The sequence below is a fragment of the Muscardinus avellanarius genome (genome assembly GCF_963383645.1).
Source record: "Muscardinus avellanarius genome assembly, chromosome: 1".
NCBI classification, from domain to species: Eukaryota; Metazoa; Chordata; class Mammalia; order Rodentia; family Gliridae; genus Muscardinus; species Muscardinus avellanarius.
In genome coordinates, this window is record NC_137786.1 from 122264696 (window position 1) to 122282661 (window position 17966).

A 17966-nucleotide genomic window follows, 5' to 3' on the forward strand; every position below is an offset into this window, starting at 1 on the left:
GACTCCACCCTTTTTGTCTCGCGGTTGGGGGATTTAAATCTCCCGCGCTTTGCTCGGATTGGTCACTTCCGGAGGTGGTTGGCAGTCAACTTGCAGCTGCTCGTCCCTGCCTTTTTCCTCCCCGGCAAAAAATTTTCAAATTGGGCCAATCGCTGAGCTCGCTCCCTCAGCCGCGGTACGTCACGAAGGGGGTGAGCCGCAGCCAACCGGAGGCCGACGTTGGAGCAGCGAACCACTCAGGAGGGTCGGGGGCGTGGCCTCTGCTTTATAAGGGCGACCTCCGGCGCGCGCGGCGGCAGTTGGATTGCGGCTGGTAGCAGTTGGTCTTTCCTTTGGAGGTCGGTCTTCTCCCCTCGTCTACCTCGCGCACTATGTCCGGCCGTGGCAAGACCGGCGGCAAGGCCCGCGCCAAAGCCAAGTCGCGCTCTTCGCGCGCCGGCCTACAGTTCCCGGTGGGCCGCGTTCACCGGCTGCTCCGGAAAGGCCACTACGCCGAGCGGGTCGGCGCCGGCGCGCCAGTCTACCTGGCTGCGGTGCTGGAGTACCTGACGGCCGAGATCCTGGAGCTGGCGGGCAACGCGGCCCGCGACAACAAGAAGACGCGCATCATCCCGCGCCACCTGCAGCTGGCCATCCGCAACGACGAGGAGCTCAACAAGCTGCTGGGCGGCGTGACGATCGCTCAGGGCGGCGTCCTGCCCAACATTCAGGCCGTGCTGCTGCCCAAGAAGACCAGCGCCGCCGTGGGCCCCAAGGCGCCGGCGGGCGGCAAGAAGGCCACCCAGGCCTCGCAGGAGTACTGAGCGCCCCCTGCCACACAAAGGCCCTTTTAAGGGCCACCGCCTCCCTCACCAAAAGAGCTGAGCCGGGCCGCGGCCCCCTCGCCCCTCCCCCGCGCGGCGCCCTTCCCCCCGCGGCGCCCCATCCGGATCCCTGCCCCGCGCGCCCAGAGCCCAGAGCCGAGGCTGGGCCGGGCGGGGGTCAGCGGGGTCGCAGCACCTTCTGGAAGACCCGCCTCTGCGCTGTGAAGCGGGGTCAAGGTGGGCGGCCCTGAAGGTGAGTTCCTCTGCAGCTGCAGCCTGGTCGTCTTGTCAAGTCTTCGGCCTGGTGCTTCGCTCGCGTAAGACTTTTCAAACGAGACTGTTGACTTGCAGACTTTGGTGGGAGAGTAATTGCTTGTTTGTTTTGGTCTGGTGTTCCCCTTTGCTGTAACATCCCGGGGCTTTTCCCATCAGATCTCTTTCATTCATAGGCCTGTGTGGTGTTAGTAAAAAAAAAAAAAAAAACACAACACTGTAATCCGAACAGCTTTCCTCCTGGGATGCCTGCTTTCTAGGAAGAAGTTTGGGAGAGGGCAAAGGCTTCCAGTCTGGATTCACAGCTGGCTGTCTAGACTGCAAAAGTTATTGGGGCTGAAGGAGACTGGCAACTGGGCCTGTCGGGCCTATCCACCCCATCTCTTCAGCGATTCAACTCAGCAATCACAGCACCTAGATACCAGCACAAGTCAGTTAATCCCTGTCTGGACTGAGCCTCTGTTGGCTTTTGAACTGGAATTTTGCTGTTTATCCAAGAGTAGAACCTTAGGTATTGGGGAGTTTCAGATGGACTAATTTTGTTTATTAAAGGACTTTTTAAAAAAATGAATTGTCTGTCTTCATTTTGCAAGAGATGTAGGGTTTAAAAATATTTTTTCCTGAGGTGGTGAGGATGGGAAAACTTTAACATAAATGTACTTTAGCAGAGTGTGGTGGCTCACGCTTAATCTCAGTACTTGGGAGACTGAGATAGGATCACAGGTTCCCCAACTGACCAGCCTCAGCTACTTAGACTTTGTTTAAAAAAAAAAAATAGGGTTGGAGGTGTAGTTCTAAGGTAGAATGCTCCTGGGTTCAATCCTCAGTACTACCAAAAAAACCCACTGTTACCTGGAGAAGGGAATTTTCATTTCTTTTGCAGTGCTGGGGCCTCCTGCATGCTAGGCAAGTGCTCTACCACTAATTATCTCAAGCTATAAGGATTGTGTGTTCCTAGAGGATTGAACTCGGGGACAATATACCTCTGAACTACATCTGCAGCCCTGTTTCACATGTGTGGGTGTTTTTTATTTTTTTGACATGGGGATTGAAACTAGAGATGTACCTTCAAGCTATGCCCTCAGCCCAATTTTATTTGGAAATATCTCACTAGGTTTCTGAGAGCCTCGCTATGTTGGCTGAGGCTGGCTTTAAACCTGTGATCCTCTTGTTTTAGCCTCTCAAGTACTGGGACAACGCCCAACTGTCACGTTTTTATTTTTTATTTTTATTTTTTACAGTACTAGAGATGGAACCCCAGGGGCATTCTACCTCCAAGATACACCCTCAGCCCTATTTTTTTTATTCTTTATTTTTTAAAATTTATTTTGGTGGTACTGGGGTTCCTGGAAACCCTTCTCCCCGGGCTACACTCCCAGACCTATTTTTATATATTTTTTAAATTTGGAAACAGGGTCTCAAGCCAGTGCAGCAGGCTTCAAACCTGAGCAATCCTGTCTCTGCCTCCCAAGTGCGGGGATTACAAGCGTGCGCCACCATGCCCAGTTTATTCTTTATTTTGAAACAGGGTCTCAGTAACTGAGACTGTTGGAGAACTGCTATATCTTCCTGTCTCAGCCTCCCAAATGCTGGGATTACAAGCATGTGTCACCATGCCTGGCACACAGCCCTATTTTTAATTATTTGAAAACAGGGTCTCACTAAGTTGAAGAGGACCTCACTAAGTAGCTGAGGTTGACCACAAACCTGGGGTCCTGTCTCAGCCATGCACCACCACACCTGGCTTCACTTTTATTTTTTATTACTTGTTTTTGGCACTGAAAATTGAACTCAGGGGCATTCTACCTCTGAGCTGCACCCCTAACCTCATTTTATTTTTTATTTTTAACTGGTATCATTTAGTTGCTGAGACTGGCCAAGACCTTGCTCCTCCTGTCTCAGCTTCCTGAGTACTGGGATTATAGGCATGTGTGTGACCACAGCTCATTTATTTATTTTCGTGTTGGGTATTGAGCCCAGGGACATTCTACCTCCAAGCTATACCGCAGCCTGATTTTTATTTTTTTATTTATTTTTTATTTTATTTATTTTTTTTTTTTTTTGTGGTACTGGGGATGGAACCCAGGGGCTTTCTACCTCTGGGCTACACTCCCAGACCTTTTTTCTATTTTATTTGGAAACAGGGTCTCACTAAGTTGCTGAGAGCCCCACTACGTAGTTAAGGCTGGCTTAGAACCTGTGTGATCCTCCTGTTTCAGCCTCCCAAGCACGGGGATTACAAGCATGCTCCACTACACCCGGCTGATTTTTATTCATTTTGAATAGGTTCTCACTAAGTTGTGGAGGGCCTCACTAAGTAGCTGAGGCTGGCCGTGAATCTGGATCTTCCTGTTTCAGCCTCCCAAGTACTGGGATTACAAGTGTGTACTACCACACCTGGCTCAGCTTATTTATTTATTTATTTATTTATTTATTTATTTATTGTGGTGCTGGGGATGGAACCCAGGGGCCATCTACCTCTGGGCTACACCCCCAGAGCTATTTTTTATATTTTATTTGGAAACAAGTTCTCACTAAATTGCAGAGGGCATCACTAAGTAGCTGAGGTTGGCTTCAAACTCGCACTATCCTTAGTCTCAGCCTCCCAAGTACTGGGATTAAAGGTGTGCACCACCACACCCAGCTAGCTCAATTTAAAACCGGGTCTCTACCCGGGCGTGGTGGCACACGCTTGTAATCCCCGTGCTTGGGAGACAGAGACAGGAGAATCGCACGGGTTCGAAGCCAGCAGCGCGGCCTTAAGAGACCCTGTTTCCAAATAAAATATAAAATAGGCCTGGGAGTGTAGCCTGGAGGTAGAAGGGTTCAATCCCCAGTACCACCAAAACAACAACAACAAAAAGAATCTCTAACTTGTGGAGGGCCTAAATTGCTGAGTCTGGCCTCAAAACCTGTAATTGAATTCTCCTGTCTCAGCCTCCTCTATGTACTGGGATCTTTTAAAGGCATGTGTCACTGTGCCTGGTTGAAGACAGAATTTTTGTGGTACTGGGGATTGTTTCCAGGGGCATTCTACCTCCGAGCTACACCTTCAGCTCTATTTTTTATTTTTTATTTGTTTTGTGGTCCTGGGGATGGAACCCAGGGGCTTTCTACCTCTGGGCTACACTCCCATACCTATTTTTTTTTTTTTTTTTGAGGTACCAGGGATGGAATCCAGAATCATTCTACCTCTATAGTACAACCTAGCCCCTATTTATTATTATTATTATTATTATTATTATTATTATTTATTAGTGATGGTACTGGGGTTCCTGGATGCCCTTCTACCTCCGAGTTACACTCCCAGACATATATATATATATATATATATATAATTTTTGTGTGTGTGTGGTACTGGGGTGGAACCCAGAGGCTTTCTACCTCCGGGCTATACTCCCAGACCTATTTTTGAAAACTGGGTCTCACTAAGTTACTGAGAGCCTCACTAAGTAGCTGAGGCTGGCTTTGAACCTGTGTGATCTGTCTCAGCCTCCCAAGCGCGGGGATTACAAGCGTGTGCCACCACGCCCGGCTCTATTTTTATATTTTTATTTGGAAACGGTCTCTTAAGTCAGTGAGGCTTGCTTCGAACCTGTGCGATCCTCCTGTCTCCATCTCCCAAGCCCGGGCACCACCACGCCTGGCATTTTTTTTATCCTTTTTTTTTTTTTTTTTTTGGTGGTATGGGGGGTGGAACCCAGAGGCCTTCTAACTCTGGGCTATACTCCCACACCTTTTTTATATTTTATTTGGAAACAGGGTCTCACTAAGTTGCTGAGAGCCTCACTAAGTAGCTGTGGCTGGGTTCGAACCCGTGTGATCCTCCTGTCTCAGCCTCCCAAGCGCGGGGATTACAAGCCTGCGCCACCACACCCGGCTTTATCCTTTATTTTGAAACAGGATCTCACTGTGTTGCAAAGGGCTTCAATAAGTAGTAGCTGAGGCTGACGCTGAACCCGGATCCTCCTGTCTCAGTCTCCTAAATACTGGGATTACAAGTGTGCATCACCACGCCCAGCTATTCCCATTCCTATTTTATATTTTATTTGGAATATTTTATTTAGAAATAGGGTCTCACTAAGTTGCTGAGAACTTAAGTAGCTAAGGCTGGCTTCGGACCTGCTCCTCCTGTCTCAGCCTCCCAAGTACTGGGATTATGAGCATGCGCCACCATGTCGGGCTTATTCTCTTTCTTTCTTTTCTTTCTTTCTTTCTTTCTTTCTTTCTTTCTTTCTTTCTTTCTTTCTTTCTTATTTATTTATATTTTGCAGTACTGTGGATTGAACCCAGGGGCATTCTACCTCCAAGCTACACCCCCAGCCCTATTTTTTATTCTTTATTTTGAAACAGGGTCTCACTGAGTTGCAAAGGGCCTAAGTAGCTGAGGCTATCCAGGAACCTGGATCCTTTTGTCTCAGCCTCCAAAATGCTGGCATTACAAGCATCTGCCATCACACACAGCCCATTTTTTATTCTTTATTTTGAAATAGGATTTCACTGAGTTGCAGAGGCCCTCACTAAGTAGCTGAGGCTGTCTGCAAACCACAATCTTCCTGTCTCAGCCTCTCAAATGCTGGAATTACAAATGTGTGGTACCATGCCTGGCCACATTTTTAAATTTTCTTTTGTTTTCTTTTAAACAGTACTAGGGATGGAACCCGGGGCATTTTAACTCTATGCAGCCCCTATTTTTTATTCTTTATTTTGAAATGGTCTCAGTGAGTTGCAAAGGCCTCACTAAGTAGTAGCTGAGCCTGTCCATGAACTTCAATCCTTGTCTCAACCTCCTAAATGCTGGAATTACAAGCGTGTGCCACCACGCCTAGCTACATTTAAAAAATTTTTTTCTTTCTTTTTTTTTGTGGTACTGAGGGTGGAACCCAGGGGCTTTTCTACCTCCGGGCTATACTCCAGACCTATTTTATACTTTATTTGGAAACAGGGTCTCACTAAGTTGCTGAGAGCCTCACTAAGGAGCTGAGGCTGGCTTCGAACCTGTGCAATTTTCCTGGCTCAGCTTCCCAATTTTTAAATTTTCAAATAGGGTCTGGCTAAATTGTTGAGGCTGGCTTCAAAGCTGCAATCCTATCCTCCTGTCTCAGCCTCTGAAGTACTGGGATTACATAGTCTGTGCCACCATAGCCTGCAAGCCATAGAATTTTAAGGTTATTTTCCCTTGCTTTCTCGGTGTTCCCTGGGAGGCCGATTTCTTTTTTTCTTTTTCCTTTTTTTGGTGGTAGTGGGGTCCCTGGAAGCCCTTCTACCTCCGGGCTACACTCCCAGACCTATTTTTACATATTTTTTTTAATTGGAAACAGGGTCTCCTAAGCCAGCGCACGCGGCTGGCTTCGAACCTGCGCGATCCTCCTGTCTCCGCCTCCCAAGCGCGGGGATTACAAGCGTGCGCCACCACGCCCGGCCACCGATTTCTTTTTGAAAGAAGAACTGAGGCAGAAACGAAGGATGATCTGGTGAACTTTGGACAGAAGTGCCAGACTGAAGCAAGCATTAAAAGGTTTGGTGTTTATTCATATTTTCTTTTCCCCCAACCCCACAAAACCACCACTTTTAGAGCTGGTTTATTAGTAGGGTTGGTTACATTCAAAGACTGTGGTTTGGACTTCTCTCAGAGATAAAGCCCCTACCTAGTGAGGAGGCAAGGCAGTCATCAAGGCGCCAAGGTGAGGCAAATCCCTGGAAGCCTGCAGTTCACTCTCCTGGGATAATCGCTCCCCAGTCAGTGAGCACAGGGCAATGTAGGCACTACAAAGTGGCAACCAGACACCTGTGCCACAGACCAGCTAGTGGGCATCATTAAGCTGCCGTGCAACATCCAGGATGTTCTTGGCTCCTTTGTTCAGCAACAAAGCGGCCAGGCTGATGCCCAAGTTCTCCGCAGCCAGCTGGGCTCCTCGTGGAATGTTCCGGGCAGTGATGCCTACCAGCTGTGGATCATCCTCTGGTCCATCTTCATGCTGGATGAGGAGGGAGTTGGGAATTGATGAGAATAAAAGGGAAGATGACATGTACTCTTGTTTATTACTCCCTCCCTCACCTCCAGCCTTGGTACCTGGGCAGGGATGTGGATGGTAGCCTGCATGGTCTCTTGCATGCTATCTGAGCCATCTAGACTCCAGACTCCTCCAGTCAGGTACAGCTGGAAGAAAAAATGGTTGCCTCAACATATTCTAAGCAGGACTGCTAGAAACCTGGGACGTACAGGGACAGCCTGCTGCAGTCCTTCCTCCCTGGCCCCTCCACTGCCCCGCTTACCTGCCCATCCTTCACCACCGTATGCACTGCTACGGGAACACTGCAGCCTCCTTCCTGCAATGAGAGGCCCGCCACCCTGTGACCTCAGCCCTCAGTACAAAACCTGGTTCCTCTACAGATCTCCGCAGGCTTTGTAGCTAAGTCCCCACCCCCCGCCCTTCATGGGAGCACAACCCTACCAGGTGCCTCAGGAAGGCCCTTTCAGCAATGCAGCGGAGCAGAGTCTCAGGATCATGCAGCACGCTCACTAGATCCAAGATGTCTTGGTCCTTGGCTCGGACTTCCACACCCAAGGCTCCCTGATGGAAAAACAGCTTGGTACATCAGGCTTGATCATCTTTGAACCAGGAGAGCTAAGAATGGGAACGACCCCTCGTACACCTGCTCCCCAGGAGTCTGGGGGCCAGTAGCATTCCAAGGTCCGCCCTTCCCTGAGCACTTTCTCCTGGGGGAAGCAGATGTTAAAGGCTGTGGGTTAGGCAACCTTTGCTGAGAACAAAGGAGGGGCCCATGGACAAGTGGCTTCCCCCGTCAGCTCACCTGGCCCACTGCGTACATGCATTCCTCGGGGTGCAGGATCTGTGGAGGCAGAACACAGAAGGGCAGGGCTGGGGGTGCTTAAATCCCCCAGCATTGAGACCTGCCGTCACCTAGAAAGTCTGGGGACACACAAGCCGGAGTTTGGCCTCTGATTCCTAACCTCCCCGTCCTGGGACTGGGCTCATTTGTCGAGGCAGAGGTAGGATGGTTAGACTACAGGCAAGAGTGGATTAACTAGGGAGGGAAGGGGGGACCTACCTGCCCCACCCGGTTCTGCCAGCCCATGCGCTGTAGGCCGGCCACAGCCAGGACGATGGCACTGAACTCCTGCTGTTCGTCTAGCTTCCGAAGCCGGGTGTTGAGGTTGCCCCGCTGTGGAAAGATGCTAAGGACATCAGGAGCCACGTGCTGGTGGGCCAGTCTCTCTCCTTGTCTGGCTGACTCCTACCCACCCTCCAGGGCTCAGCTTCAGGAGGGCAGGCACCATTTATACACACTGTTCTCTAGTGTGTTCCTGAGTCATGCTTCATAACAACCCTATGAGGTTGCTGTGGGTGTTATCATCCCCACTTTATAGATGAGGCTAAGCTGGGCGTGGTGGTGCACACATGCAATCCCAGCGCTTGGGAGGCTGACAGGAGGATCACCAGCCTCAGCTACTTAGTGAGGCTCTCAGCAACTTTGTGTTTCCAAAAAAATACAAAATAGGTCTGGGAGTGTAGCCCTAAAGTAGAAAGCCTTTGGGTTCCATCCCCAGCACTACAAAAATAAATAAACAAATAAAATAAAATAAATAGATGAGGCTAAATAACTTGCCCAAGGTTACAAGACTTCTGAAAAGCTTTCTTCATGTTCCAGCTAGTTACAACCAGAGAATTCCCTACAATACCATGGGAGCACTTAGCACATACTATGAAACATACTACATATTCATTGTAAAAATCAAAACAACACAGCAGAATAAAACGTGAAAAAGAGCATCCTCTCTCTCTCCAGAAGCAGTCACTGTTCGGTAGCACTATATTGTCAATGTCTATTTATCTCCTTGAATAAAATGTGAGCTCTACGAGAGAAGGGTCAAGGTTTATCTTACCATTTTCCCCAGGGCCAGGCACTACCAACCTGGAGCTAAGAAAACATTTAAAAACTGTGGATGTGAGCAGGGTGTGGCAGCACGCACTTATAATCTCGGTATTTGGGAGGCTGAGACAAGAGGATCACAGGTTTGAGGACAGCCTCAACAAGTAGTGAGACTCTCATCAACCAGAGACCCTGTTTCAAAATAAAAATAAAATAGGGTTGGGGGTATAGTGCAGAGGGAGAATGCCCCTGGGCTCAATCCCTAGTACAACAAAGAACAAAATCAAAAAACAAAAACAAAGAAACTGGATATATGGATGCAGAGATGGGTGGGTGGATATGTGGATGGATGGATGGATGGATGGATGGATGGATGGATGGATGGATGGATGAATGCACAGATGGATGTATGACTGCCTCCATGAGCCACTTGTTTGAGAAGCCCTCTCCACTCTGAAGACTCCCAAGGTCCTCTAGACAGTGTCTTTCTCCTTGGCCACTGCACCCTCTACTAAAAGGATACAATACTCTTGAACTCCAGATGTGGGTACCTCCTCTGCAGCTGGGCTACTCTCCGCAGGGAGCTGGTTCCCACAATGCTGTGCAGAGAGAGGGTGTAACATGAGATCTAACACTGGGCAGCACCACTCTCTTCTTCCTCCCGTCGGTCACTATCTTCTGTGTGTATCCCGCCAAGGTACCTACTGAGGCGCTACTCACCTCCTCTCCGGTAGGGTTTCTAGGGTCTTCCCGACAAATTTTGGGTGAAAGACAACAGCATCATAGGGGTTTTCCCGCCTGGGAGAGGAAGGAAGGTCATGGAATGAGGGAGAGGCTTCGTTCAAGTCACTTCCATTCTCCCTCAGTAGCCAACTAACTGGCATTTTCCTGAGTTTTCTGCCTTGCTGGAGGACAGACAGCCCTCAGGTAAGGGGCCAAATGCCAGAGGGCAAGGAAAGGTTCTCCTGAGGTCCGTGCCCTGCCAGGCCCCGACTTGCAGGACTTACTTGCAGATGGCTCCAACGGTGAAGCCGGGAGGCAGCACAGTGGGCAGGTCCTTCAGGGAGTGAACAATCAGGTCCACTCTAGAGAGATGGGGCAGCAGGATGAAGGGGTTCAAGCAATCAGCCCCAACCCTCCTCTCCCTGCTCCTACGTCTGCTTCAGCACTGGAACTGGCCTGGTCAAGAGGCAGGCCCTCCCAAGGCCTCAGGACCAGAGACACGCTCTCTTCCCAAGTTCCCTTCGACCACATTCCCCCAGCCAATCCTGCATAGCTGGCAGCCAGATGGCTCCAAAGCAGAACACACTCCTTTTCAGAAGCCTGGGCCCCATCTAGGAGCCCCAGCCTATCTGCTGATGTATGAATCTGCTGCGCCCAGCAAGAAATGTGGGTTCCACACTCTCCTGTCTGCACTTACTCATTCTTCTCCAAGGCATGTTCCAGCTCCTTGGTAAACAGGCTCTTCTCTCCAATCTGTCAGGCAAGAAAGAATCTCAGAGCAAATCTTTTAGGGGAAGGAAAGGTGAGAGGACACAGGGATTGAGTGACGATGCTGTTACCTTAGAGAGTGCAGTGTCAAGAATCTTGTCCCCCGTAGTTGACATAGCAACTGAGGAGTCAATCACATACGATTAATCAACATTTATTGAGCCTCTAGTGTGCCGAGCACTGTGCTAAAACTCATGTTGGGGGGCAGAGGTACATAGCTCCTGTTCTTGCCCTCTGAAAAGTATAATATAGCAGGAAGAACAGACATACTCATAAAGGCAGAAAATAGTAAGCTGAATGTGGTGTTGTACATCTGTAATTCCAGTAATTATGAGGCTGAGACAGGAGGATAGAAAGTTCAAGGGCAGCTTTAGTAACTTAGCAAGACTCTGAGCAACTTAGCCAGAATCTGTTTAAAAAATAAAAAATTAAGCCGGGCGTGGTGGCACACGCTTGTAATCCCAGCATTTGGGGAGGCTGAGACAGGAGGATAGTAGTTTGAGGACAGCCTCAGCTACTTAGTGAGGCCCTTCGCAACTCAGTGAGACCCGGTTTCAAAATAAAGGATAAAAAATAGGGCAGGGGTTGTACCTCGGAGGCTGAATGCCCCTGGGTTCTATCCCCACAAAAATAAATAAATAAATAAATATAAAATAAAAAAAAAAATTAAAAGGAAGCTGGGTATGGCGGCACATGCCTATAATCCCCATACTTGGGAAACTGAGACAAGAGCTTCAGAAACAGTGACTCTTTCCAAATAAAAAAAATAAAAAGGGCTGGGGGTGTAGTTTGGAGAAAGAATACCCCTGGGTTCAATCCCCAGTACCAAAAATAAATAAAAAGGGTTCAATCCCTAGTACCACATAAAAGGGGGGCTGAAGGGGTGTCACTTGGAGGTAGAACACTCCTGAGTTTAATTCCCAATACCAAAAAAAAAAAAAAAAAAAAAATCTCTAAGGCAGAAGATACTAAATGCCAGGCTGGCCCAAGGCAGTCAGAGCTAGAGGTTTTCAGAGGAAAAAAGTCTTGAAACTGTGAGCAGCTAAGTGGGATTCTTGGAGGCAGGGGCCCAGGCTTTGGCTAAAGGCAAAGGCAGAAACACTGTGTCCTCCCCTCCAGAGGTTCAAGCTTCCCATTAACTCCCATTCCTCTCCAGAAAGCTCACCGATTTCAAACTGCAGGCCAGGGTACAAGGCTCTCAGCATCGCCACCACGCTGTCCGTCTGTATGCGAGCCAGCTGGGGACAGAGACTGGGATCAGTCCTGCCCTTCCCTGGCCACTGCCCTAAACTCGGGAGATCCTCGTAAGGTCAGGGACTGCAATTATCACCTGGGAATAAGAGGGGCCTGGCGTGGCAGTCCTCTGCAATAACTTCTCTAGCCAGGGAATATCTTTCCATTGAATGCAATTTCCCATTCCCCAACAGAGATAACCCCCAGCCACTCCACTCCCTCTATGCTGTGAACTAAACCTCTGGGCCCCTTCAACTTGTAATCCTATGAGCACCAGAACTCTTCCAATAAATCTCTTCCCTCCTGTGCCCACACTTACCTGGCTCTTCCGGGTACCCACTCGAATCACTCTCATCTTTGAGTTGTTTTCTTCCTGCAGAAAAAGTCCCCAGGTCACAATTCCCTGTTTCTCAACACCTTGTCCAAGAAACAAAATCAGTAGCTTAGAAGAAAGGATACTCAGCCCCTGGCCTACGTGTGACCAGATGAGCCTCAGAGTAGAAAATGAGTCCAAGATTGGTCCCCTGTTCTTCCTCAGTACCTTCTGCCTTCCTCCAGGACCCAGAGAAGCAGAGAGCAGAGGGAATCAACAGTAGCATCTGCTGCGGTGGCGGCAGTAAGCTGGACACTGAGCCCCAAAGCCTAGCCTGGCCAAGGCAGTTCTCAGTGGGAGTGCTGCACACAGCCAGGTGGGTAAAGAGATAAGACCCATCAGCCTGGTCACAGGGAGGGTGGGGCTTGCAGCTGCTTGGGCAGGGCAGCCGGAGCAGCACATCATTGCAGGGCAGGCTCACCATCCACAACAGTTCAAAACTCGTGAGCCGCAGTGCCACCCAAGCCCACCCCTTAGTCTGGCTGGAAGGCTAGATGACCTCCAGCACGTCATCCTCCCCGGGCCTGTTTGTTCATCTCTGATAGAGAGCTTTCTTCTGCCTCAGATATCCTGTAAGACCATCAGGTTGTACTCCCCAAAACTCACCTGCTTAAGTGCTCTCTCTAGTTTCATGAGTAAATGCTGAATATCAGAGCCCTGGCTGAAAACCCAAAGGGACACACCTCTTCCTCTTGCCAGGCACGTTGGTGTTCAGTGCCAAGCAGGTAGAAATGGGTTCTTTAGTCTGAGGCAAAGGTCCTATTTCTCTCTACAGGAGCTACTAAAACCCACCAACTTTCCTAGTCTGGGATCTTCACTGCATGGAGCTCTTTAACAGTTAGGTATCTGAGGCCTCTATTGCTGGAGGAGGTGACAGCTTACTGCTCTTAGGACTTTAGCCAACTCCATTAAGACCACTCCTTCAATAAAGCAACTCTGGCCATCTGTGGTGGTACATGCCTGTAATTACAGCACTTGGGAAGTGGAGACAGGAGAATAGCAGATTCAAGGACTTCCTCAGCAACTTAGCAAAACCCCATTTAAAAATAAAAAATAAAGCCAAGCCGGGCGTGGTGGCGCACGCTTGTCATCTCCGCACTTGGGAGGCTGAGACAGGAGGATCACACAGGTTTGAAGCCAGCCTCAGCTATTTAGTGAGACTCTCAGCAACTTAGTGAGACCCTGTTTCAAAATAAAATATAAAATAGGGCTGGGAGTATAGCCCAGGGGTAGATAGCCTCTGGGTTCCACCCCCAGCACCACAAAAATAAATAAATAAATAAATAAAGCCAAGCATGGTGGCACACACTTGTAATCCTAGTACTTGGAGGACTGAAACAGGATTGCAGATCTGAAGACAGTCTCAGCAAGTAGTGAGACTCTCATCAACCTAGAGTAGACCCTGTTTTATAATAAAAATAAAACAGGGCTGGGGGTGTAGCTCAGAGGTAGAATGCCCCTGAGTTCAATCCCAGCACCACAACAAAAACAAACAAATAAAAAATAAAATAAGCCGGGTGTGGTGGCGCACGCTTGTAATCCCAGCATTCTGGAGGCTGAGACCGGAGGACTGCGGTTCACAGACAGCCTCAGCTACTTAGTGAGGCCCTCCGCAACTTAGTGACACCCAGTTTCAAATTAAAGAATAAAAACTAGGGCAGGGTGTGTAGCTCAGAGGTTGAATGCCCCTGGGTTCCATCCCCAGACACACAAAAAATAAATAAAAATAAATAAATAAATAAATAATAAAATAAATAAATAAATAAAATAAAATGGAGCTATCTATCTATCTCAGAGGTAGAATGCTTCTGGGTTCAACTCCCAGTACCAATAAACAAAAAATAAAAAATAATCCAAGTACTTTGAGGCTGAGATAGGAGGATCACAGATTTGAAGCCAGCCTCAGCAATTTAACAAGGCTCTCAGCAACTAGCAAGACCCCATTTCAAAGTAAAAAATAAACCAGGTGTGGTGGCACATACCTGTAATTCTAGTATCTGGGAGGCTAAGACAGGAGGATCACAGGTTTGAGGACAGCCTCTAGTCGAGAGACTCTTGTAATCCTAGCAAACCCTGTTTCAAATTTTAAAAAATAGCCGGGCGTGGTGGCGCACGCTTGTAATCCCAGCATTTGGGAGGTGGAGACAGGAGGATTGTGCAAGTTCAAAGCCAGCCATTCTGGCTTAAGAGACCCTGTTTCCAAATAAAAATAGGTCTGGGAGTGTAGCCCGGAGGTAGAAGGGTTTCCAGGAACCCCAGTACCACCAAAAAATAAAATAAAATAAAATAAAAAATAGGGTTGGGGGTGTAGCTCAGAGGTAGAATGCATCTGGATTCAGTCCTCAGCAATGCACACGCATTTTCACACACGTACACAAAAATAAATAAAAGTGGCCTTGAGGGTGTAGTTCAAAGGTAGAATGCCCCTGGGTTCACTCCCCAGTACTCCCCCCCACACACACACAAATTGCCAACTGCAGTTCCTGCATATAGTCCTGGGAGAGTTCCTGCCTGAGGTGGGAGGAGTTTGAGACTAGCCTGAGCCACAGAGTGAAACTCAAAAATAAATCAGTAAATAAAAAGTACTCATTAAGCAGCTATTGCTATTGCTTCTGCATATCGCTATTTTGACATTTCTTTTTCTTGGAACCCAGGGGCATTCTACCCCTGAGCTACAACCCCAGCCCTATTTATTATTTTTTATTTTGAAACAGGGTCTCCCTGAGTTGCAAAGGGCCTACGTAGCTGAGACTGTCCTTGAACCACGATCCTCCTGTTTCAGCCTCCCAAATGCTAGGATTATAAGCGTGGGCCACCAACCCCGCTTTCCGTTTTGACAATTCTATTTTACACAGGGCACCTTTCCAGAATGATATAGAAGAAAAAGCAAGTGCTGAGAGATGAAAAGTTTTGTTCAGTGTCAAATAATGTGCAGATCTAGTGCTGGAATCCAGCTTCAGTGCTTTCTGTGTAGGCTAACCAGCAGGCTTAGAAAGAGATAAGCAGCTGCCCCATCTCTGTCTTATCTCAGGAGAGCAGGGGCCTCCCTAGCTCGGTAGTGTTTTTCTTTTTTCTTTCTTCCTTCTTTTTCTTTTGTGTGTGTGGTACTGGTGATTGAAGCCAGGGTGCTTTCTACCTCCAAGCTACACCCCAACCTACCTTTCTTTTCTTTCTTTCTTTCTTTCTTTCTTTCTTTCTTTCTTCTTTCTTTCTTTCTTTCTTTCGCAGTGCTGGGGGTGGAACGCAGGGGCATTCTACCTCCAAGCTCTACCCCTAGCCCTATATTTTATTCTTAATTTTGAAACAGGGTCTAAGTTGCAGAGGGCCTAAGTAGCCGAGGCTGACTACAAACCCAGAGCTACAAACCCAGATCCTCCTGTCTCAGCCTCCCAGATACTGGGATTACAAGCATGTGCCATCACACCTGGCTCCCTATTTTATTTATTTATTTATTTATTTATTTATTTATTTACTTACTTATTTATTTACTTGTGGTACTGGGGATGGAACCCAGGGGCTTTCTACCTCCCAGACTTTATTTATTTATTTATTTTTGGTGGTACTGGGGTTCCTGGAAGTCCTTCTACCTCTGGGCTACACTCCCAGACCTATTTTATATTTTTATTTGGAAACAGGGTCTCTTAAGCCAGCAAGACTGGCTTCTAACCTGCGCGATCCTCCTGTCTCCGCCTCCCAAGCACAGGGATTACAAGCGTGTGCAACCATGCCTGGCCCCTATTTTATACTTTATTTGGAAACAGGGTCTCACTAAATTGCTGAGAGCCTCCTCCCTAAGTGGCTGAGGCTGGCTTCAAACCTGTGCAAATCCTCCTGTCTCAGCCTCCCAAGTACTGGGATTACAAGCATGCGCCACAACGCCTGGATTCCCTATTTTATTTTTGAAATAGGGTCTTGCTAGGTTGATGAGTCTCACTACTTGCCGAGGCTGTCCTCGAACCGATGATCCTCCTGTCTCAGCCTCCCAAGCACTGAGATTACAAGCGAGCGCCATCATACCCGGCTCCTGACTCTGTAGTTTGTGTGTACAAGCCTAGAGCTGGACAGGCAGGCTAGGGATGGGAAGGCCCAGGAGTAGTAATTCAGTGGTGCGTCTCAGCTGGGGACTTGGAGAGGAGGCTGGTGCTGGGTTCTTTCTATACAAGAGAAAAGAAGGCACTATTTCCAAGATGCCTGTGTGCAGTTTAGCGCCTTGGGAGCGTACTTTATGAATCAGAAATGGCTCTTCTTCCAAGGTAGCCACATCCGCTTCGGTGTCGGTGGAGTCAAAAGACCCTTCTGTGTACACGAACTTTACCCGGGCCGAGTCACCCTAGATCCTAGGCCTGGGCGGGAAGCCCACGCAGAAGGCCGCAGGGATGGGTTTCCAGGGCCGACTATCCATGCATTCAGGATAAGGTCCCACTTCTCACTTATATCCCCTTTTCCTTCCTAAAGGCAACCTAGTTACTGGCCCTTTAAATACTATAGAGAAAAATAGGACAGACAGCCGTTCTGACCAATAGGCGACAGAGGCTGGCAAGGCGGGGCCAATCGTCGAGCGTCCCGCCCGGAAGTGCCGGCGCGCGACCCCGGCCCAGGACTCACCGCTGCCGCCGCCGCCGCCGCCGCCGCGTTGCCCGTGCCGGACATGGCTGGTGGTGGGCCGGCCGCCCAGCCCGCCGAGGTGCCCCGCGTCCGCAGAGCCGGCTGCGGGGCCGGCCGGGCCGGGGCACGTGGGCCTGCGCGCGTCCCGAGCCGACTGCGCGCTGCGGCGCCGCGTCACCTCCGGGGCCGCCCCGGGGAGGAGCCGGCCGCGGGGCGGGGGCTGGCGGCCGCGCACCCTGCGCCGGGCTCGCCGAGCGTCGCCGGTTCCTCCGCGGCTTCCAGATTTGGCTCGGCCGCCACCCCCCCCCCCCGCTTTTTTTTTTTTTTTTTTTGTGGGTCTGGAGGTGGAACCCAGGGGCATTCGACCTCCGAGCTACACCCCCTGCCCTATTTTTTATTCTTTATTTTGAAACCGGGTCTCACTGAGTTGCAGAGGGCCTCACTAAGTAGCTGAGGCTGTCCGCGAACCGCTGTCCTCCGATCTCAGCCTCCCGAATGCTGGGATTACAAGCGTGCGCCACCACGCCCGGCCACCCACCCCTTCTGACGCAGGCTGACTGGTGGCCGAGGCGAACAGGTGCACCCCAGTTTGACCTGTAGTAATCTGCAGCCTGCTGCTGCTGCACCCTACCTGCGCACAAGTTAGCTACCGGAGGGGAGAGGGTCTGTTATCCCCCAAATGCCAGGGTACCTGAGCAAGTTGCTACGCCGAGGGCTGCATTCATGGACAAATAAAGGGCCCCTCCGGAAGGGTCCTACTCAGAATTCTAGTTTCACCTCCCAAAGCGGGTGCTAGCAACTTGTGTGGTTTATGTGGTGCTTCCTTTGCCTTGGCCAATTTACCTTTTCTATAACCCTTAAGTAGGCAGGTTTTTTTTTTTTTTTTTAATGAAGAGATTAAAATCAGATTGCTGGAGCTGGGCGTGGTGGCACACGCTTGTAATCCCAGCGCTTGGGAGGTTGAGACAGGAGGATCGTGCAGGTTCGAAGCCAGCCTCAGCTACTTAGTGAGGCTCTCAGCAACTTAGACCCTGTTTCCAAATAAAATATAAAGTAGGTCTGGGAGTATAGCCCGGAGGTAGAAAGCCTCTGGGTTCCACCCCCAGTATCACCAAAAAAATAAATAAAAATAAAATCAGATTGCTGGGCATAGTGATGGACCCCTGTGACCCCACGATTCAGGAGGCTGAGACAGGAGGACTGCAGGTTTGAGACCAGCCTTAGCGACTTAGCGAGACCCTGTTTCAAAACAAAAAATAAAGCTGGGCGTGGTGGTGCACACTTGTAATCCC

The 17966-nt window shown here is 49.3% G+C and overlaps 2 protein-coding genes across 7 annotated transcripts; one reads left to right on the forward strand and one right to left on the reverse strand.

The window, feature by feature from the left end:
• Positions 1–371: 371 nt before the first annotated feature.
• Positions 372–803, forward strand: H2AX (H2A.X variant histone; the record flags this gene model as incomplete). The annotated part of the gene is made up of 1 exon (XM_080696534.1): positions 372–803. One exon carries the CDS (start codon positions 372–374, stop codon positions 801–803), a length of 432 nt encoding a protein of 143 aa, XP_080552660.1.
• Positions 804–6880: 6077 nt separating this feature from the next.
• Positions 6881–12066, reverse strand: HMBS (hydroxymethylbilane synthase; the record flags this gene model as incomplete). 6 transcript variants are annotated; one of them, XM_080692548.1, is made up of 13 exons in its annotated part: positions 6881–7054; positions 7150–7236; positions 7353–7406; positions 7532–7651; positions 7893–7931; positions 8151–8264; positions 9496–9571; positions 9693–9770; positions 9980–10057; positions 10393–10448; positions 10535–10584; positions 11629–11701; positions 12016–12066. In XM_080692548.1, 13 exons carry the CDS (start codon positions 12049–12051, stop codon positions 6881–6883), a joined length of 1035 nt encoding a protein of 344 aa, XP_080548674.1. The 6 variants fall into 6 exon arrangements, with proteins under 6 accessions (XP_080548674.1, XP_080548677.1, XP_080548676.1 ...); XM_080692551.1 differs by having other exon boundaries at positions 7902–7931; positions 12016–12063; XM_080692550.1 differs by having other exon boundaries at positions 12010–12063.
• Positions 12067–17966: the final 5900 nt, after the last annotated feature.